Consider the following 21,840-nt stretch of genomic DNA (forward strand, 5'->3'; position numbering starts at 1 on the left):
GGGTCCTTCCACCTCTTTCACCTGGCATCCCTTAGTTACCTTTTTACCTACGGGGCCTGCCATATGAGTTCTCCCAGGTAACCTGTCTCTGCAGAGCCTGTCTGTCCCTACCTGGGTCCCAGATTGGGACCCCATCACAGTGCCTGATAAGAAAGGGGAGGGTCCCTGGTCATCCTTGAGAAGGGGCAGATTCCTGCGCATTCACTTGTTCCCAGGGAGGCTGCCAGGAGCCAGGTGCCTGAAACCTCTGCTAAATTTCCCTTTCCGGCACCGAGTGCCAGCTGGAGCCTGTGGTTCCCATGGAAACAGAGCCCTGTGACACCCTCCTCTGCAGTGGCACAAAACCCACATGCTCGTCTTTATTTTAGCCAGCCTTTTTGCTCAATTTGCAGATCCACCGGGGAGAGAGCGGTCTGGAACTATGACCCACGGAATCAGGAGGACCACTTCCAGAGCTGGAGGCCTCCCAGGTGTCTGGCCAGGGTGGACTTCCAGGATGGGCTGGGACCAGGGGGAGGGTGCAGGGAGCTTCCCACTGTAGCTGCTGCCCAAGGGGCACCCCTTATAAAACACAGATTTGGGGCATGTGTTCTGCCATGATTCTTGCCCACCCCCCCTCCTCCCCAGTGCCCCAGGCACTTCCAGCAGGTCCCTCCCCTGGGCAAGGGGAGTGGGGGTGAAGGCCACTTCTGCGAGGCCCCGACAGTGGGGTGGGCACATGGGATTGGCAGGCTTTCCTCAGAGAGTCTGGAAGTTTCTGAAGATTCTTTGCCAGTGTATCAGAACCAAAAAAGGTTAAGGAAGTAAGGCTGTAAGAGGACCTACCTGGGCAGCATGAACACTTCCTTGATGGGTTTCAGCTGTGGTTGTCTCACATTGGGGTTGGGGGCAAGAATGGGGGAGTTTGAAAAAGGGAAGTCGGGGGTTGTTTCAGAAGGTTGAGTTTCCTTTTGTTGCTTTTGAGTCCACTGTCTTTAAGCGGAGGCAGTGGGGAGCCATCTCAGCCTGCTAGGGCCTTCACTCTGACCCACCTTACGGAAGGGCTCACAACACCCCCACCCACGGTGCTGGGGTCTTCTGGGCCTTCCTCCATTGCTGGTCACACCCTCCATCATCCAGGCTGTAATGTCAGTGGCCGAGGACAAGCAGGTCCACATTGGATTCAGGCAGACAGTGCAGAAACTGTGGAGATGAAAGTGCTGAGCCGTTCCTGTTTATTAGATCCTCGCAACAGCAAATGAGCCAATGGTCAGGGGAAACCTGCAGCAGCAAGCGAATGATCAGCAAAATGGCCCTTTGCAGTGACAGGCAAGCAATCTGCAATCCGCCCTGAAGGCAAGGACCCATACGTAGCCTTACCTAGTCTACATCGCCCTGCCACGTGCTCACGCACTAATCATGCAAAGTGCAGGCGAGCAAGCCTAACACAGCTGTTTTCCCAACACTGGCCCACTTTTCACGAGAGCAGGCAAACCAACAGCAAAATGACCCCTCATAGTGGCGGGCAGTGATCGCGCTGAGGGAAAGCACTCATAGCCTTCTGCAGGCTACACACACGTGGCCCTGCCACGTGCTCATGCACTAATCATGCAAAGTGCAAACAAGGAAGCCTAACATTGCTGTTTTCCCTACACCCATTAACAACCATTGCCTGTGAGGAAGGACCATCTGGGTAGAGGTGGGGTCTCACCCAGCACTGGACCTCAAGAAATGTCTGTTGCCCAAAATTCCTCCCCTAGACACCCCAGTTCTTGGGTGTCACTGAGCCCACAGCTGTGGAATTGGAAAGCCACCTGACTGAGCCTATCATTCTTTCACTGGCCCTTGGAATCTCTCTGTTGCCTCCCTCCCTCCTGCAGCTGGATAGACCTGGCAGAGCAGGGATGCTGCTTGGCAGGGAGACCCAATGATTCTGACAGTCACTTCATATCGCACAGCTCAGTCTCGGTTCTGGTCCAGCCCCTGTTCTGGTCAGCCCTCCTGTTGGGCAACCTGGTGCCTGACCAGCTCAGGTGGGGCGTGGAGGCCACAGTGGCAGGGGTTGTCCGGTGGCCAGCCTTCAGTGGGAGCTGTCCTGGAACTATGCTCTAGGTCTTGAATAGGTTTAAAGCTGTACCTCTCCTGCTGTGGGCACCACAGTGGGTCCTCAGAGCTTGGTCATTGCTAGGCACCTTTCCACTATCCCCTGACTAGAGTTTCTCACATGGGCCTCAGGGGAGGCAAGGAGTCCTGACACTTCCTTGCAACTTCGAAACCTTGAGTAGCTCCAAGCTCCTCTCACTGAGGTCTGTTCACCCTCCAGGCAGCCTTCTGGGGCTGGGCCTGAGGGCCATGCTGACTGTCTCTCTCAGGAGGCCCTCATCCAGACCAGCAAAGCAGCCAGCCTGTCTCTTGCCCTGTAGGCTTTACAGGTGGGGGTGAGACATTAGACCACTGGGCTTCTCTAACAGCAGGGACACTGGGAAGCTTCAAGGGACTCTCTTGAAAGTCCTTTTCTTTCTGGCTTGAAGTGAAGAGAGGACACCTCATCCCTTCCTTTGGACTCAGCTCACTACCCCAAACGCCCTCCTCTAACCTCAACACCTGACTCCTGCAGGGAGTTCAGGAGCCTGACTTCTGCATCCTTTGTGGCAGAGGTCAGGGCTGGATGATGACCTCTCTGCACACAACTGCCTTCTTCTCGCCAGGTGCTGTGGTGCTCGGTCCATGTCTGAAAGACAGGGAAGCACTAACTGCTCCGGCGGGTCACATCCAGGCAGTGCAAGAAAGAATTGGGGACCACAGGGAAGGGGTTTCGTTTCAGCAGCACATGATGTGTGGACTGCACTGGCCACCAGTCTCTAGGCTCAGTCCCTGGCCTTCAGGCCTGGAGACAGGGCACCGGAACCGAAGTATAGGGAGGACCGGGACTGCAACAGTGAAGGACCCTGTCCATAACCACCTGGAACAGGGCCTCAGGCTGACCCAAGAGAATTCAGACATCGCCTGAAATTCCCCAATTATCAGTTGATTCTTTTGGGGAAGTGGTGCCCTTTCTTCTGAGCCCACAATCAGTCTCGGTGCCTTAGTTATCTCAACCATAAATAGGTAACTAGCAGTGTCAGCTTCTTAGTTTAATTTATATAAGTGCTTTGCACACTTCCTAGTGTATACTTATAGCCCCATAAATGTCTCTGTCCCCTCAGGTATCCTGAGCAGGTCCCTAGCCACATGGTCCTTCCTTTGCACACCTGAGCCAGCCAGAACTGGCCTGGCCAGCCACCTGGGACCTCAGACCAGGTGGGACCTTAGACGCCTTGGCCCACATAGCATTTCTTTGGTACAATCTGCTACTCATGGCTCATGGGGCTTTGCTCTGGGGTGGCCAGGCTGGAGCGTCTGGCAGAACTCTCAGGGCTTCCAATCTGCCACCACTCCCGCCACAGGGACAGCAAAGACACTTGTATCAAATCTCCTTGGAGACAGGGCCTCCCTCCCATAGGCCCACAGAAAATGGGGACTGGTGCATACCCAGGGAGGAACCTCTGGGACTGCTGGAACCACCGGGACCAGGAGCCCTGGATCCAAAATGGGACTGGACTTCTACTTGGGAGTCCTTGAACCAGATGAGCCTGTGACCACTAAGGAGCTTTGTTTCACACATAAAGTAGAATTCATTCTAGGATCCCTGCATTTTAAAATCAAGGAAATGTGACCTGACCAGGCGGTGGCGCAGTGGATAGAGCATCAGACTGGGATGTGGAGGACCCAGGTTCGAGACCCTGAGGTCGCCAGCTTGAGTGCGGGCTCATCTGGTTTGAGCAAGGCTCACCAGCTTGGACCCAAAGTTGCTGGCTCAAGCAAGGGGTTACTCAGTCTGCTGTAGCCCCACAGTCAAGGCACATATGAAAAAGCAATCAATGAACAACTAAAAGTGCCACAACGAAAAACTAATGATTGATGCTTCTCATCTCTCTGCATTCCTGTCTGTCTGTCTGTCCCTCTCTCTGACTCTCACTGTCTCTGTATAAAAAAAAAATCAAGGAAATGTGCAAAACATTCTTCTCTGCAGCTATTTCTTTCTGTCACCTGCCAAGTACCATCCCTTGTAACTTGCCATCCCCAAGTAACCAGAGCTTACAGCAATATTCTCCAAATTAAGCCCCTTGAAAAATCAGTGTTCGAGTATCTGGGCCAAAGTATCTGCTAAGTTCAAAGAGCAAGAGCCTCTTCCCAAATCACAGGGGAAACTGAGTTAATTTTTCAGATTACTGCTTCTGATCACAGTGGACTAGGTCATATGGACTAAATTGCCAACTGAGGGTAACTTAAAAGCTGCTCCAATATATTTTTCCAAGTCTGATTGGGGTCCTGAGGAATAAATGAGGCAGTGAGGAATCATGGGACCAACTCCAGGGAAAGGAAGGAACTCAGAGACGTGCCCTGGCATCTGAGGCTACTTTCTTCCTAGAGTCTCAAAGGTCCTAAAAGATACAACAAGCTACTGAACAGAACTGTTAACAGCTTCTGGGCTGACGAGGTAAAAACTAGGCCAACCACGAGCAGGGGTTGCCTGGCAAACTTTTCACGTTTTGGGGTGGAACTCCAGGGGCTTCACTCCCAGAATACGAATAAAAGCAGATCAGCCCTGGAAAGGGGGAAGCCATCCTGGTTTTCTAGATGCCAAGACACCTGTCAGATGTAAACATAACCTTTGTGGGGGAAGAAAACTTCATCTTACACCTCAAATTATTTCTACAAGTTTCAGATATAGATAATACAGGGTACTCAATCAAAAATCAACAACGTCTGTGAGGAGACAAGACAAAACTAACAAAAACCAAGAGAAAGAACAGACACTAGAAACAGACTCATGGAGTCTCCATGTTCAGTAGGGAGTAACTGAACTTTAAATAACTCTACTTAATATGCTCAAATATTTCAAAGATAAGATAGGCAATTTAGTAGAGAGCTGGAAATTACTTTTAAGTCTTTTGTTTCTTTTTACCCCATCAATTTTATTCTTAAAATGCAGGGGCTACAGTTTCCCTGAACAGGGCAACAGATAAGAAATGGGGAAAAAATCTCTGGGAAAAGCCAAAAAGAGGCATTTGTGTTACATTCTGGGATGCTTGTGTGAGAGTGTGCTTGTACAGTGATAATGCACCATACGACTTCGTTGTAGCAAATTGGTTGCTGGTTTGTAAGATGCAGTTAAACACAGACACTCCTGCAACTCAGCAGACCAGAATGTTAAAGCATCTTCACAGAGGGGCCCATGTCCCTCTCCTCCTGCTCCTGCCCAGACCCAGCTCTGCCCCTGGTCCAGAGCAGTCACAGCAAAAAGTAGCAGCATTTGAGTATGTATTCTGTGCCAGGGCCCTGCCAAGGGTTTTCCAAATTGTCACATTTTTCGCAGCCCTCTGAGGTGGCTATAACTCTTCTCATTTTATAAATGGAGAAACATGTTTGAGGTGTCCCCATTAACAAGCGTCAGAGTGAGCATATGGACCCAGGTCTGCCTGCCCCTGGAGTGGGCTTTCCCCACCTGCTGATTGCTGGTGGAATCCCTGATGCCTGTGACCAGGGAAGGCCTTGGGTTCTCCTCTCCACAAGCATTCATTAAAAACCAACCGCATACAGGGCTCTAACCCAAGAGACCTAGTGTTAAGGACCCAAAGCAAAGGCTTAGAAAGCGAGCACTTTAATGGATTAGAGAACCTGACCCTTCTTTCTTTGTCCTCTTCCCTTTTACTGGAACTCAGGGTTCCATGTGCAGAGAGAGTACAGGGGTGAGTCAGGGATGACCCCAGGCCACATGCACAGGAGAAGAGTAAGGGTCACAGTGTAAAATCCTGTGTGGCCACCAGATCCGTCCTGGGGAGGTTTGATGGGGGCAAAGAGGCTACCTTCTAGGGAACCAAGGGGAAGGCTGTGCTCTGGGCCAGGTCCCAGGTTCCTTCCCAGGGAACAGACGTTCAGAGGGTTGCTGAGGAACAACAGTGCGGTTTCCAACCAAGGGTGCAGACAGGGTGCTCAGCCTTCATACAGGCTGGGGCGGGGAGGGAATCCAGGCCAGGCCTGTGGAGGGTGTAAGTCCTCAGGCAATAGTAGGCTTGGAGACCATGCCTGATTGGTGTGGTCAGGCAGGAAGGGTCCCTGGGGAACAACAAGATAGTGGGATAAGCTAAAGAAAGGATATAGGGGAAATAGCTTCCCTAGGGAAGGAGGTAGGGCTGATGACGGGACAGAGTGAAGCTAGGGAAAGTGGGGAGAGATGAGGATCAGGGGCAAGGAGCCTGGAGAGGAGTGGGGGGCATGTGCAAGGGGAGTGGTGGATGATGACAGAGTGGGTTGAACAGTGCTCTGTCCCATCCCATGGGCTGAAAAGGGGTTCTAGTAGGTGGAAGACAGGGTCTTCCTGGTGCTGACATATCACAGCAAGGAGGAGAAGGGACAGATACCTGGAAGAACCAATGGGTTCTGCGGCTCAGCAGCAATTAATGTGCCTTTGAGAACAGAGGGGTTATGAGCAGATAGGGTAGAAAGAGAGCAGGCAAAATGGGGCCAGGAAGCTGGAAGTGAGGGACAGTCCAGGCCTGGATGCTGGCCCAGGCTCTGGGGGCAAGAACAACAGAAGTCCTCTGGTCCAGGCCAAGTCAAAGGGGGATGCAGGCAGCTCTGGGCATCAGCTTGCAGCTAGCAAACCCCTGTTATGGATTCAGAATGAGAGAAGTGAGTGAGGGGGATGGGGTCGCAGGCCTGGGTTTGTCGGTCCCACTGCTGCATGTCAGACCCGACACTCAGTCCCAGAACCTTCCTGCCCTCCAGGACCCTGGAGTCTCCAGACTGGAGAGAGGGCCTGGCTCTGGACAGTAGAGAAGGCCAGTGGCCCACGACCACCTAGAGCAGAGCTTCTGGGCCCTTCCCTTCCTTCCTCCATACCCTGCCCCCGGCTCCAAGGAGTTAAGGGAGGAAACTCACCCAAGGGGGTCCTACAGCTTCAGAGAGGTGACCCGGGGGATATGGAAGAGTTGCGTCTCCTCAGAGCTGCTGGAGCTGCAGCAGACAGAAAGGCAGGGAGTGACCCCGCATGACCCTCAGCCCAGCACGGGGATACACCCGGGGCCTGATTTTCATGCCGCAAAGCTCTCTGGGGGAGGCAGACTTCTAGGAAGCTCTGCCTGGTGGGTGAGCTCGTCAAGGGCACGAGAAGAGCTGTCTGATCCTGGAGCTCCTCGCAGCTGTGGCTCCTCAGGGTCAGCATGTGCTTCCTCTGCCTAGTGTGTGGGTGGGTGGGGGGTGTCCCGCGGGAGTGTGGCAGGGGGCTGAGCCCGGTGGCTGGAAGGACTCCTTGGCCCCCTGTTGCCCCCACAGTCCCGGCAGCCCCTCACCTAAGGCGCTTCCAGATGGGATGGAAGTATTTGGAGGTCTTGATGGCAAAGATGATGCTGGGGACCAGGAAGAAGGTGCACCATGCCAGGCAGAACCAGAAGGCATTCTGGAGCAGAGGGTGTGGGGTTAGCTCGCCAGGGCAGGGAAGTGACTTCTACTCATGCCACCCAGTATCCCAGGTCTCCACTGACCCAGTGAGGGGCCTGAGGCAGTGTTCTCCGAGCTGAGGAGGAGGGCTGGGGTGCAGGGCTGGGGCAGGGACCCTTCCTGCTTCCGGTCCTGCTCATGATTCCCTCTCACAGGGGCTCTGAGCTCCCCAGCACTCACCCAGGGGTCAGCTATCATGTCACACAGGATCACACGGCCATTGTCTAGGGCTCCAGAGAGGGGCTGGCAGGTGGCGATGCGCTGAGTCACCTGTGGCATCAACATGAGGCAGGTACACCCAGGCCCCACCAGTACACACCTCATAGAAAGAGAAGTGGACAAGCACACAGACAGGCCCAGGGACACAGCTCTACAGACACAGGGACGCAGGAACTCAGGGCTGTAAGGACATGCTGACACAGGCTCGGCCCCTGCCCTCTGCACTACATGCACCAGCCTGGGTTAAGCCCCTACTATGTGCCAGCACTGTGCTCAGTCACTCTCACCAGAGAGGCAGCACGGCTTGCAGAGGCCAGGGTCGGCGCGTGCCTGCCGGAGGATGGCTGGGTTGGCCTCAGCCAGCACGAGCAAGAGCCCAGCACGAGGAAGGGCATGGGCAAGGTGTGGACAGCATGCCTGGAACCATGGCCAGCCCCGCTCACACTCAAACCTCGGAGAAGGGCAGCCTGGAGGGTGGGTGTGCAGAGCCCAGCCAGCAAGCAGGGCATGGATGCCAGGTTTGGGAGTTTGGGTTCCAGGGTACCTCCAGGGCACCCCAAGGGACTCTAGGAGTGAGAGAGTAGGGTGAATGGCTGGTGCCGCTGGGAGCAGGCGACAAGTAGTGGCTCTGAGGTCAGGAGGGATCTGCGCCCACTCACCTCCTCTCTCACCCAGTTCACATACTGGGAGAAGTAGACCATCTCTCGGTTCAGGAAGCACTCACTTTCCTATAGGAAAGGGCGAGCCCTGGGCTGGTAGGAATCCCAGGAACCAGCCCCCACCTCCCATGCCATCAGAACAGTCTGAATTGGCTTTCCTCAGAGCCATGGTGAGGGAACAGGGTTGGAGGAGAGGCCTGGGGTGGGGCCCCTGCATGCCTCAGCCCCTTGATGCACCACTGGCTCTGAGGTAGCCCCAACCCTCTGCCATCCCCAAACTCACATTCCTCAGGATATGCGTGGCCCAGGCAGGCAGCTCTCCTTTTAGGTGAGTGACCCTGTCCAGGACACCTGAGGTCTCCAGCTGAGGAGAGGAGAGGGGTTCAGCTCAGTGCCTGTTCAGTCAGGGAGCAGCCATTCACTCATCAATTCAACAGAAAACACACAGCACACAGCCTGGGTGGGGGGTATTCAGCCCTGAGTACACAGAGGCCAGAGACAGAAGTCATCAAGGATCTTGCCCACCCCCAATTCTTCCCACCCCAACCCTCAACCTCCCATGAGACTGGGCAGAGCAGGTGAGGTCCCGAATCAGCTGGACATCTTCCTCCCTCCCTCTGCTGCCCACCTGCTCCACCCACCCTCCCATCTTCAAAAGCCACCTGGAGGTTTGGTGCTGAGAGTGCCAGAGCCCTGACACTGATGTTGAGCTTGGCCTGTGGAGGAGAGGTTGGGCTGGTTAGGGGGACAGTAGGATCCGGCGCCTGCCTCCACTTCTGTGTCCCTTCCCTGCCTCCCCTCTTCCCCAGACCCCGGGCTCTCTGGGCCTGCAGACTTACCACAAGGTTCTGCTGGGGGAGGACCTTCTCCTGGTAGAGGTTTGTGAGTCCTTGGGCCTCCTCCTGCAGTTGCTCCCCTAGCACAGAATTGCTCTGTGGGAGAAAGAAACAGAATGGCCCTCTTCCCAGGACAGGACAGCCTTTGCCAGCATAGTCGTTATCAAACTTCAACCAACATGCTCAGGGACATGAATGCAAGGCTCAGTTGAAGAAAACCAAGGCCTCCTTGAGCTCCTGGGCTTGATCTGGGTTCAGGGGTGCCTAAGCCCAAATCCTAAGTCTACTGCTAGCTTGCTGGGCATCCCTAAGTCATCCCCAGAACCTGTCTAAGTGGCAGTGACAGGTTCTGAGTCCTGACAGACACACAGGAAGGGAGAGAGATAAGAAGTATCAACTCATCTATGCAGCACCTTAGTTGTTCATTGATTGCTTTCTCATATGTGCCTTGACAAGGGGGTTCCCACTGAGCCAGTGACCCCTTGCTTAAGCCAGCAACCTTAGGCTCAAGTCAGTGACCTTTGGGCTTAAGCCAGTGACCCCACACTCAAGCCTGATGAACCTGTGCTCAGGCCAGTGACCTCGGGATTTCAAACCTGGGCCCTTAAAATCTCAGGCTGAGGTTCTATCCAGTGCGCCACTGCCTGGTCAGACTGAAAAATAACTTTTTAAACTCTAAATATTTATAAATACAAAATGCTATTTCCCCTAGTAACTCCTGGGGGACAACTGTCATGATATCTGACCCATCGTGCTGTCCTCACGGCAGCTGTCCCAGGGGGTCCCATGAGCTGTGAGCATTTAGAAATATTTGTCTCATTGCATGGTGTCAGTCCAGTTACTTCATCTGATCTTTACAGATGAAACAAGGAGGCCCAGAGATGTTGAATGACTTGTCCAAGGCCACATAGCCAATTGGTGGCCAAACTTGAGTCAGAACTGACACTGCAAACCCTTCAACCCTGCTTGGGGTCCAGAGCTTACTGGTGGGAGCCCTCAATCCCCTGCCTTTGCCATAACCCTCTCCCTAATTCAACCTCTGTCCCCTTGCCCACCACTCAGGCCTCTCTCTGACTCCTGCCTGCCCAGTGGGGTCTCTGCTCCCTTCTCACCTGAGAGTGGGCCAGTCCCTCCAGCTCATAGGCCAGCTTTTCCACACTGGTGTTCACCACAGGCTTCTGGATCTGGAGGCAGATGGAGAGGCCAAGAGGGGATGAACCCCAGTTCCTCCTACCCTGAATTTCCAGTCTTTTCAAAAGTCCTGCACACCAGGTCAGTCTTCTGGGACACAGCAGTCCCAGTGGGTTTGACCTGAAACTGTGACTGACATACATCAGATATTTTCCATTAAGATGGAAGGGAAAAAAATACGGAACCCACTGGAGTAACCCAAGGAATAGATGACTTCCCACCATCATTTTGCCACAACAGAGGGTTCAGGACCACGGACAGCGACACACTTTGGGGCTGGGGGCACATTCACTCCAGCACAACAGGATGGGGGGCAACAGGACAGGCATGGGGTACACAGTCTGGGGACACCCCCAGGGGAGGGAAGGAGGAGTCAAGGAACAAGGCGAGACACACCCCCTGGCTCCTCTGCAGTCTGGCCTGAGGGGCTCACTGCTGACCTGGATGAAGAAACCAGGGTAGCGGATGTCGCCAAGCCCACTGCTCTGCAGTGCCTTCAGGTCCCGGTGGCCAGCTGGGCTTAGCAGATCCAGACTCTCCATGTTCACTTTGAGATTCTGCAGCTCCTGCTCCAATTTGACCATGTACTGGGAGGGAAAAGCCAGGGTGGGCACATGCCCAGGCACTGAGCCAGAGCCCGGAGTTGCTGCCATAGGTGAGGGGTCACCGGGGCCCCTACCCTGGATCCTTCCAACTCCAGACAGTTCCCCCCACAGGCCTCTGCTTCCTACCCATCCCCCTCCAAACCATCCCCACCAAGACCTGGCCCTCCTCAAGCACCTATCTGGCTACCAGACTGCAACATAGACCTTCCCTGTCCACCCAGGATAAAACAGCTTCATCAGCCCCTCTTCATCACATCCACACGCGTCAGGATCTTCATAGCATCTGTCACTATGACATGATTTATGTGTGCACTTGCCTATTGCCATCAGCTTTGTGAAAGCAGCACCTTGTCTGCCCATTTTGAACCAAACCCGCAGTATCTAGGGCAGAAGCTCAAATGTGGTGGGTGCAGGACAAGTGTGTTGAATGTGTAAAAATGAATGGATGGATATATGATTGAATGAATGAACACAATCATATTTCCAAGACAGATTATAAAGGGACACTCAGCATTTTCCAGCTATTGCTGGAGAAGATTTAAAGGGCATGAAATTCAGCCCCTGTGTTTAACAGATGAGAAACTGAGTGCAGGGAGGAGCACTCACCTGCCCGAGGTTTCACAGCAAGTTAGCAAGTGAAGCCCAGCCCTCGTCCTCCCTGCCCCACTGCCCTGCCTTCCTCGGGGGAAGAACCACCAGTTCTTTCTCAGTAAGAGATGTTTGAAGGTGCCAGAGTTCTCCTGGTGCCCTGGAAAGCACACTTTGTCACACTTATCTCTGTCTCAACAGCTCCTTATTATCTTTATTGAGGACAAGCACTCTTCAGGTCAAATTTGATGTTGCCAGATGGACCCTGAGGACTGCCCAGTCCCTCCAAACCTGAGGCTCTACCTGTCCAGACCCTTCTGTGATCTGGATTCCTTCCCTCCCAGGACGGGCTGAAACCACTTTCCATGAGAGCCATGACTTCCAGCCAGCACAGCACAAGGCGCTTCTGCCAGGCCCCCTGCTGAAGCCCTCCCTGGCCAGCCTTCCTCCACGGGCAGTGTCTGTGACTGAGAACCCGTGCCACCGGCTCTGTGGCATCTTGCCTGCTTAGAGACACTAGAGGAGGAGAAAGCTGAGGCGTTACAGAAACTGCCCCATTACAGAGTTTAAGGTATGGACTTGCCACTGTCATCTGGACCACTTGGCTATGTTGCCTGTGGGCTGAGAATACAAGAGGAGTTGGAAGGGTTTCTGAATGGAGAACCAGGAGTCAGCATGCTAGGTGGGAGCGGGAGATGTGAGGGCATATACTTAGGAAGGGCTCCCAGAGGGCCCTGGAGTCAAGCACCTGTCCTCCCACCTCCTTTAGGCATGGAGAGAGGAAAGGAGAGAATGTGCACCCTCCAGAGAACCCCATTCTCCAGGCAGGTCCCCTCTCATGCAGTAGCTCTTCCTCCTCTGTCCCAGAACTGTCTCATCAGCATGAGTCCCTTTCTCTAGCTCTAAATGCCAAGTTCTGGTAAAGTCCAGTGGCTGAGGGTGTGTCAGTAGTGGCTGCCTCCACCTACTGTGTAAGCTCAGTAAGGGGCCTGTGGGAGCCCTACCGCAGTGATACCTTCCTTCATCACCATTGTTCTCACTGTCATCCCATCCCAAATGTGGCATACCAACCAACGTCTGTCCCGTCAGGACACACCCCCTCAGTCTCTCACACAGTTACCAGCCTTCCCTGCTACAGTCTCAGCCCTGTCCAGTTTTCCTGGAGCACAGTACTCAGAGACTGTCACAGCCTCCTGGCACTCACCCACCGAATATACACCCCAGAAACCTGGGCAAGCCCTGGGCCAGGCCCTGAGCCGGCACATGGGGTCTCTGCACAAGGCACCTCAATTGCTCTTGGAGATTTTAGGTTCAAGGAGATGGTGCCACGAGAGAGGCAAGACCAGAGAAGTGGGGATCTGCAGGAGGGGTCCCACAGCCTTCTGGAAGGTTCCCTTACCTGACTCATATCCAGGTTCGTCTCCAGGTCATAGGAGTCATTTAATTGCAGGACTCTCCAGAGTGGAGCCCCTTTCCTGCACTGCCTGGGAAGAAACAATGGGCAGCACAGATGAGAGAAGGGTTGGCCAGTGGGGGGCTAACATCACCCTAATGGGATGCATATCTCAGCTCCTCCTCATACCCTGTCCCCAGCCCAGGCTTCCTACTCACTGATAGGCCAGGAGGATACTGATGTTCTTCTTCAGACCAAGAAGGTGGGATAAGTTCATGGATGAGGGCAAGTTCCCCGGGGTGTCAACAAACTGGAGATGGGTCAGGGAGAAATAAGCCTGGAGCCACGAGGGGCAGGGCCGGCCCAGCCGAGGGTGGAGTCCCATGACACCCTGGCTTAGCAGAGACCATACCCCTTTGATTCCAGCCCAAACCTGCCTCAAACTAAAATTACCCTGGGCCCTAACTACCTGCAGGGACCTTCCCACAAATCTTGGGTAAGGAGGCAGTCTGGTTTGCAATGGAGAATCTGGGACTACCTGCTAGAAGCACCGGGGAACCAGGACCCCCAGTTCACAGACTCAGAGTCAGGAGAACAGAGGGCTTAATCTGGGGTATCTGTCTTTCTTGGGCTGTCTCCCCATCCCCTACCTCCTCGCCCTCTTGTCTTCTCTGGCCCCCCACTTCCTTCTCTCTTTCTCTGCTCACATCTCCCTCCACCCACCTCATAGAGCTCCCCGTTCTCCCAGCTCCGGCACACCAGCGTCTGCAAGTTGCCACCCACCAGGAAGGTGCAGAAGACAAGGAGGATGAGGGGTGCAGCAAAGAGGAAGCTGATGCCCACCCCCCTGGAGAAGGCAGAGGAGGGGAGTGAGGGGGGACCCTCTGCCTCACTCACACCTCAGGCCAGCCTGATCAGCAAGTCAGTCCCAGGGCAGAGCTCTCTGGGCAGCAAAACTCAGAGGTCTCTGCCTCCTGGGCCAGGAGTTAGAACTGCTGGCTGCCTCCACCTCGTCCACCCCCATCCTAACCTTGCCGCTGGGGCCCTGGCTGGCCCTGGCCGACTAGAGGAAAGGGTGACTGTTTTGTTCAGAGCCAGGACTACTGGCCTCTGGGACCAGGGCACATAGAAGTGGCCGGCACAAGAGCTCAGCCTTCAACAGAGCCACCCGATACAGCAGCAGGGGCAGCAACCAGGTCTGAGCAGGCCCAGTACAGCAGACCTGTAGGGTTTCTTTCGGAGATATGCACAGCCCCATGCCAGGGACTGAGGCTTAGAGAGTGAAACATGGCTGGCTTTCAGCCCCAACTCATGCCTTTGGCCATGCACCCCTATGCAGTGACCAGCCTACACAACTGAGGGTGGCAACCCTGGTCTTAGAGACCTTCTAGTCCAAGGATGGCAAACAGATTCTATCTCTAGCCCCAGTTCTCTTGGTGGTGCTGCGTGGATGCTGGATTAAGAAAGATCTCAGGCTCCGTGTGGGCTCAGGGAGAAAGAGGGCCCATTAGCTACTATAATTAATGTGTGGTGTGAAGGCAGATGTGCTTATTGTTGCTATTCCTGCTCTGGTCAACTCTTTTATACAGATGAGGATACTGAGGCCTTGAAGGGTTGCTAATGTGCCCATGGCCACCCAGCTTGTCCCTACCAGAGCTCAGTATTTTGATGCCCAGGACAGAAGGAACTGTCCATGGGAATAGGGGAACCTGGTCAGCCTGGGGCGAGAGACCCTGACCCTCTCCATAGCCCTCCTTACACCATGAGGATGCGGGCTCCAGTCCTGCCCTTGGCTTGCAAGTGGCTGGGGTCCTCCTGGGCTGACAGCCCCCAGATGCCCAGGTTGAGGCCCACCAGGTTACAGACCACCACAAGCAGGACCACAGAGCACAGCACGCAGCCCATGATCCATCTGCCAAAGAAAAGATGCAGGTGTCACTGGGAAGGGATAGGCTAGCATAGGACCTAGTGGCTATCTGGGGCCACTGACCCCAAAGTTGGGGTTTTAAATGTGTATGTACTTCCTGAGGTTGCCCCACTCCTATGGGGTCCTGAGACTCAGATCTCAAGGGTACACAGCCAACGTGGGGACACGTGGCCCCAAGGAGTAAAGGCTCTTCAGAGGCTTAGTGCAACAAGGAGTTGATGGGGGCTAGAATAGGGCCCTGGTGGCCAAGAGGCTGGGCTGCCCTCTCCGCCCGCTCCGACCCCCATGGACCCTGAGCACCTGTATTTCTCATATCTCTGCGCCTCCTTCAGGTAGGGGCGACTACTGTTCTCCACCTTCTCCAGCACGTAGCTCCAGCGAGAGGCCGCCTCCCAGTTTGGGAATGTTTCAGCCAGTGTCTTTAGCCCCCTAGGCTGCTGGGCCACCGCCTTCTTCAGCTCTGCCCAAAGCAGCAAGGGCTTGTGGGTTGGGGAAGGCACCCAGGGGCCCAGGGAGGAGGATGGACAGGAAGAACACCTGGGACCCACAGAGAGGGCCCACTCTATCCAGACTCAACCAAGAGAACAGCCCTCAGTCTCCCCCCACTACCTTCTCCTCTCTCAATGAGCCTGCACTAGGGGCAGGGTGGGGTGGCATGCTGGGCGGCCAGCCTGGCCCCTGGGCAGGGCCTTACCTTTGACCGTGTCAGCCATCTGCAAGGGAGCCAGGACTGGGAGTGCGTTAAAGGTGCTGTTCTCCTGCCAGAACAAAAGGCAGCTGTGCCTCCTACTCTGCACCTGGGTGTCCCCCACTTGGGGATGCTAACATCACCAGGCCCAGAGGGAGGGGATCCCGTTTTGTGCTCCCAACTCAGGAAATCAAGAAACAGCCTTCCCTTTGTTCTCTTGTTCAATGGCTCAGCTGGACTCAACTCCCCAAACACTGCTCCTTGAGGACCTACCTTTCTTGCCTAGACTGTTGCAGGAGACTCCCAACCATCCTCTGATCTTTCCCATCTGTCCTGCGCTTGACTGCCAGGTCTATTTTCCTGAAGTCCAAATCTAAGCTACTTTTCCAGCCTCAGCTCCCACTTCCTTCCTCCCAGAGCCTTCTGCTCCAGCCAGCCCGCCCCGCTGGCTCACCATTTCCTCAATCAGGAGGTCCGGGCCTGGGCCACAGGTGCTGAGTTGTACTGCACGTAGACTGCCCCGCAGCCACCTCAACCTGGGAGATCCTGCCTGTCGCCCAGGCCTTGCTGCATGCTTCTTCCCTTGCCACCTCTGCCTCCCCCACCCCAAGGGTCTAGCTCTTGCTTTTGAGTTCCAGGCCTGCCTCCCCCACCAGATTGTGTGTACTCAAGAACTAGCATTGTGAGATTCCAGCCCAAGGTGCCATGTGCTAGGTGAGGCCCTGATTTGACCCAAGTCTTAGGTTTAACTGGGTACCCACCCAAAAGGGGGAAACTGAGGCCCCTTACTTAAGAGTTTCCAGGCAGGTGAGGGAGAAGTCAGAGAGACCAGGGTAGGTACTCACCTCCTGGACCATGCTGGAGAAGTTGGCCTCTGGGACACCCTTCAGGCGATGCAAGACATCGTCCACGTGTGGTACCTGAAATTCAGGGGGGAAGGGTAATGATAAAAGCCTGAGAAAGATCCTTAAGGGAGGATGGGGTAGCAGAGGCCACTGAACCTTCAGATCCTCATGTGTAAAATGTCAGGACCAACACAACCCTCCTGTCCAGCGAGGACTCAAAGAGCTAGTACACATGATGCTCACAGCACAGTGCATGTCCCAAGAAAACTGTGCCCCTCTGCTAAGAAGACCGTCATTAGCTCTAGGTGTGCGAAGAGAAACATGAGACTCAGGCTGCCAAGGGACTCTTGGGGCAGCAGGCAGAGCACCCCCCTCACTCTAATGGCTCCTGTCCAGACTGCACCTGGCCAAAGTCAGCTCCCAACTCCAGGCCTTGAGCCCGGTTCAGGGTCTCTGAGCAGCCCTGGCAGCTGTGCTCCTGCAGCAGGTCATGGAGGCGCTCCCGGTGCACTCGAAGATCCTGATCCAGGTCCTGCTGTCCCTCCCGCAGCTCCACTAGGGTGGTGTTCAAGACTCGGAGGTGGTCTACAGAGACCTGTAGGGCTGAGAGACCCACCCAAATCTTGACTGAGTAGTCTCCACTGCTGCCGGCATCCTCAGAGGCCTTGCGGGAGGCAGAACATCTTCCCTTCCCCACAGCCAAAGGCGCCCGCCAACATTAACCTCTAACCTCAACAGTTATAATGGAAATGAACCCAGGGCACATTGAGGCAGGATGTGGGCAAGGGGACCAGAGGATAGGGCTGAGTGAGGGTGGGGCCTGCCCCCAGGAGACATCACCCTGGACGCTGGTCCCACTCACCCTGGCCCAGGCTGAGCAGTGAGGCCAGCATCTCATATATTGTGCTTCTGAGCTGGGTGTGGATCATGCTCCCAATGATCGTGGCAACACCTGGAGAGCACAGGGCAGTCTGATGGCTGGCCCCCAGAGGCTAAGAGTCCTCCCTTCTGCCCATACACCTCCCCAGCTTCTGCAGCAGACTGGCTGCTGTACTGCCCAGCTGGGCCCAATCCCCACCCCATGAGGCTGTTCCCAGGTGGAGCCCAGGATGAGGGGATGACATGGCTCCTGGGGCTGGTCTGCCAGCCAGCCAGCTCTAATCCTCACCATCCAGGTCCTTCAAGACAAGCTTCTGGGGAAGGGAGAACTGCTGTGCCACGGCCTGCAGCTCCTAAGCAAACACAGGGCCATCACCGAGCAGCCCTCCCTCTGGTCCTTTCCCCAGCCCTTCTGTGACTCATGGGTGCATTTATGTAACAGTGACTCTCCATCAGGGGGCAGTCAAGTATGTGTTGGAAGAGGCACTCTGGGCTAATGTGCAGGACCCACTCTGCTCTGACCTGCCTGGCTCTGGTGCTCTTGTGGGTGAGGATGAGGGGTTACCCAGTGCTCACCTGGGGGACATCAGATACCAGTCCCCGGAGGCTGAGCAGTGTCTCAGGCACGGCCTCAGCACTGGGGCCCATCTGCTCATGCACATGCTGATTAGTGACAAAGGCACAGACAACACCTATCCTGCAGGATGGGGGGCAGAAGGAGGGACTCACTGGATGTCCTTGGGCACCTGGGCTTTGGCCCACCCCTCCCACCTGAGCCGGGCACCTCTTACAGCAGCACAAGGGTGGTCAGCAGCAGGAAGGTCATGAGGGTGCCACGCTCACAAGCCATCTCCTTGGGCTCCGTCTTCACTCGACCCCCACAGCGCCGGCAGCCACGACAACAACAGAAACAGAGCCCAGCAGCGGGCACCAGCAGGAGGTAGAGGCCCGCAATGACAGCGCATACTACATAGCCAGCCTCATACCGCACCACCTGACAGGGTGGCAAGACACAGGTGTCTGACCCCACCAGCCAGCCTGCCTTGCAGGACACCAGAGGGCAATCAGGAAGGGAAGAAGATGCACACAGGAAGCACTTTCACGAATGTCCTTGAACCCATGCGAGGTGCACATGTCCTTAATATAGTTTACCACTTTACAATGGGGGAAACTGCACTCACTGCAAACCGGGTTAATGTTAGAGCTGTGGTTTGAAATCAGGTCTGCCACCTGCAGCGCTCATGAAAGAGGGGAAGCGATGCCCAAGACCCCACCCTGGGGGACAGCCAGCAAGTGAGCCGAGCTGAGAGGGCTTTCCTACGTCTGCTCTCAGGCTCAGCCAGAGCTCCCAGTCCCACCTGGCCCTGCCCCACCCCACCCCAGCCTCACCTCATCCACCTTCACTGAAGACGGTTCATTCAGCAGGGCCCTCACCAGCTCTATGGAAAGAATCAAGCTAGGGTCTTGGGGGCAGTGACTGCCCTGCCTCTGTTCCCACCTACAATTGCCAGGAGTAGGTGGACTCCCTGGAGGGGCTCCTCCCACCACCATGACACCCTGGGAGAAGGCAGAGTCACCACAGTCCCTTGCCATCATGCCCAAACCTCAGGGCTGCTACAGGATGGAGTGGTTGAGGGGAGGCCTGGCCAGCCCATCCTCCTGGTCCCTACAGGTTGGCCCTGCAGCGGGAAGCCAAGCCACCAGCCTGGTTAAAAGCAGAGAAGAGGCTGGCCTAGCAGTGCTTCCCCTCAAGAGGCAGAGGGCAGGCTGGGAGGGCCCTGCAGCTTTCCTGTTCTTCCCAACCCTAGCACCCCTAGACCCAGAGAAAATCTTAGCCAGGTCTTTGGGAACTTTTAATGTAATCTCTATATTAGGACAGAAAAACGAAGGCTCAGAGAGGAAAAGGCGCTCACCCCAGGCCACACAGTAAGGTCCTGGAGGGGTTTCCAGGTGATGCCCCGCTGGGCAGGAAGATGGGAGTGGGGAATGCTGTGGACCCTGCCCCCCAAGCACTCCGTTCCACAAAGCAGGGGGATAAGGGTGCTGGCCAGGACCCAGTTCCTCCCGAGGCCAGCCTGGGAAGAGCTCACTCACCGGCGGGGAAGGGGTTGAGCTGCACAGCAGAGAGGAAGCGGCGCACCGTGCTGTAGAGGTGGTCCAGGGGCCCTGGAGCGCGCACGCGAGGGGCCAGCCACCGGTCCCTGGCTGCTGGCGCGAAGGTCAGACGCGCGGCTGGGCCGAGGGACCCACACTCCACGGCCTGCGCCTCCGGCAGGCTCAGAGCCAACACCAGGCCTAAGCCCAGGCCCAGCATAGGCGCCAGGAGGTCTCGCGTGCGCGCCATGAGGTCGTCAGTGGTTGCAGGGCAGGGGGATGTGGGGATCAGGCGGCAGAGAGTGCGGGATGAGCGCGTAGCCGGCCGTGCATCTTTCGCCAGCCTCCGTCCTTGGGCTCTCAAAACTGGCCCAACAGGTTTGGGATCCTGTGCTACGTGGGCGCCGGCCCAGAACGCTGGAAGGGCAGGGCGGAGGCCTGGAGTTGGGGGGCGGGGGGGTAGGGCAGGGCCAGGTCGGACCGCCCTCAGCAGCCTGGGTTAGGAGCCTGGGATGGGAGCTGTCACCCCTCCCCCGTCTTCCTGTTAAAGCTGCCTCCTGGCTGGGTACCGGAAGTGCTCAGTAGCTCTGGATTACCTGGGGTGCCCCACGTTCAGATATTATATTCTGTGCTCAGACCCAACAGCCTAATCTGGGGGCCAGGGAAGCGCTGGCCCAGGGGTGAGAAGAGCAGCAGGCCCAAGAACCGGGCTCCTCTTCCAGCTCCTTCTGGGGCCTGCTCTGTCCTCTCTGGTCAAGCCTGCACCTGCTGCCAGGCCAGTCTGGAGCAGAGGGGCCACCAGCTTTGTCCCAAGTGGCTCTCAGAGGGGCCACTCAAGCAGGCACAGTCCTTTGAGAAAGCAAATCCCCACAAAGGTGGGCCCTTTGGCCCTGCAGTGCCCCATCCAGTCACAGCTGAGAGAACTGACCAAGGCTGTACCCAGAGATGTGTCTACACAGGCTTCCGTTTTCTAACGGCTGTGTGCCTAATACCGAGAGGCTGCTGTGGCTGAGCAGGCCCTAGGGAAATACTGCTTACGTAGGTGGGGCTGATCCTGGCAGCATTATTCATCATACCAAAAACAGCCCTGATGGCCACCCCGACCGAGGAATCAGTTAAACAAGCATCTCATATGATACACCAGGCAGTCATCAAAGAAAATGTTGTGGAAATGGCTCTTTTGACCTGAAAGATATTCACAATGCTCTAATGAGTGCAAATGGCTGATCACATAACAGCACAGGGGGAGAAGGCCTAAAACGCTGATTCCCTCTGGGTAAATCCAGGGAAAATCATACGCAATTCTTATTCTCTTCTACTCATCTCTGCTGCCTAATTTCTTTGCCTTGAACATGCATTGCTTATGTCCACAGGAGCTTGGAGGGAGGGGCTGATGCCCTAGTTTTCAGGGTAAGTTGCACAAGGACTTTCCACTGGTCATGAGGGGGTCCCTTAAGTCTGATTTTTTTATTTATTTATTCATTTTTTAGAGAGGAGAGAGAGAGAGACAGAAAGAGAGAGGAGAGAGAGACAGGGGGGAGGAGCTGGAAGCATCAACTCCCATATGTGCCTTGACTAGGAAAGCCCAGGGTTTCGAACCGGCGACCTCAGCATTTCTAGGTCAACGCTTTATCCACTGCGCCACCACAGGTCAGGCCAATATTTTATTTATTGATTTTTTTAGAGAGAGAGGAGTGTGAGAGAGAGACAGAGAGAGAGAGAAGGGGGAGGAGCAGGAAGCATCAACTCCCATATGTGCCTTGACCAGGCAAGCCCAAGGTTTTGAACCGGCGACCTCAGTGTTCCAGGTCGATGCTTTATCCCACTGCGCCACCACAGGTCAGGCTCCTTAAGTCTGAATCAGGGCCAAGCCTGCAACAGCATCCTTACCAGTCCCATTGCTGCCCCCACAGTGTTCTTACAGCCAGCAGACAAGAGGCACAGCTGTAGAAGGAATAGTCCTATTAATAACAGGGTGCACCCAGGAAATGGGACCTCATCAAAGGGTAACTCAGATATGAGGATCAGGGCTGCACTGAGAAATGGGCTGGGGGTGTCCTGGCTTCTCAGGTCCTCAGGGTAGTGTGTCCAGGGCCAGCACTGTGCCTGGAGGCCCAATGCCAGTATGTGGCAAGAGGCCCCTGACCACTCTGCTCAGTGACTGTGTCCAACTCTCACCCTTTTTGTCTGACTTACCTGTGCCCAGCATCTGGACTGGGGCCTCCTGCCCCCTGGAGGCTGCCATCAGGAAGGGCTGGTCTCCCCAGAGCCTGCCTGCGCCTCCTTCTTTCTCTCCCCCAACAGTCTGAGCTGTTAAAAGCCATTAAAATGTTATTTCCACCTGACCTGTGGTGGCGCAGTGGATGAAGCATCGACCTGGAACACTGAAGTTGCC

At 55.4% G+C, this 21,840-nt stretch overlaps 1 protein-coding gene across 3 annotated transcripts; it reads right to left on the bottom strand.

Moving 5' to 3' along the window:
- Window positions 1–335: 335 nt before the first annotated feature.
- Window positions 336–19,977, bottom strand: PROM2 (prominin 2). Of its 3 annotated transcripts, none has more exons than XM_066267716.1 (24): window positions 19,446–19,977; window positions 18,741–18,790; window positions 18,143–18,345; window positions 17,928–18,048; window positions 17,641–17,704; window positions 17,335–17,424; window positions 16,876–17,075; window positions 16,473–16,547; window positions 15,634–15,697; window positions 15,240–15,399; window positions 14,772–14,924; window positions 13,736–13,859; window positions 13,231–13,322; window positions 13,019–13,103; window positions 10,867–11,013; window positions 10,348–10,419; window positions 9,239–9,331; window positions 9,041–9,115; window positions 8,683–8,763; window positions 8,400–8,468; window positions 7,702–7,791; window positions 7,374–7,480; window positions 6,964–7,038; window positions 336–1,260 (listed from the first exon to the last, which is right to left on the bottom strand). In XM_066267716.1, the coding sequence occupies exons 1-23, from the start codon at window positions 19,693–19,695 to the stop codon at window positions 6,975–6,977; spliced, it is 2,529 nt and encodes an 842-aa protein (XP_066123813.1). In that variant the 5' UTR covers window positions 19,696–19,977; the 3' UTR covers window positions 336–1,260; window positions 6,964–6,974. The 3 variants fall into 3 exon arrangements, with proteins under 3 accessions (XP_066123813.1, XP_066123812.1, XP_066123814.1); XM_066267715.1 differs by lacking the exon at window positions 336–1,260 and adding an exon at window positions 5,404–6,689 and having other exon boundaries at window positions 19,446–19,975; XM_066267717.1 differs by lacking the exon at window positions 336–1,260 and adding an exon at window positions 5,404–6,689 and having other exon boundaries at window positions 9,062–9,115; window positions 19,446–19,973.
- Window positions 19,978–21,840: the final 1,863 nt, after the last annotated feature.

Source organism: Saccopteryx bilineata, chromosome 3 (genome assembly GCF_036850765.1).
Source record: "Saccopteryx bilineata isolate mSacBil1 chromosome 3, mSacBil1_pri_phased_curated, whole genome shotgun sequence".
In the NCBI taxonomy this organism is placed as follows: Eukaryota; Metazoa; Chordata; class Mammalia; order Chiroptera; family Emballonuridae; genus Saccopteryx; species Saccopteryx bilineata.

Coding starts and splice junctions, on each gene's coding strand:
- PROM2 (XM_066267716.1), bottom strand. CDS start 19,695: ATGGCGCGCACGCGAGACCTCCTGGCGCCTATGCTGGGCCTGGGCTTA. Junction 17,425..17,640: donor TGTCTTGAAGGACCTGGATG/GTGAGGATTAGA, acceptor TGTGCTCTCCAG/GTGTTGCCACGATCATTGGG. Junction 9,332..10,347: donor AGGGACTGGCCCACTCTCAG/GTGAGAAGGGAG, acceptor TTTCTCCCACAG/AGCAATTCTGTGCTAGGGGA.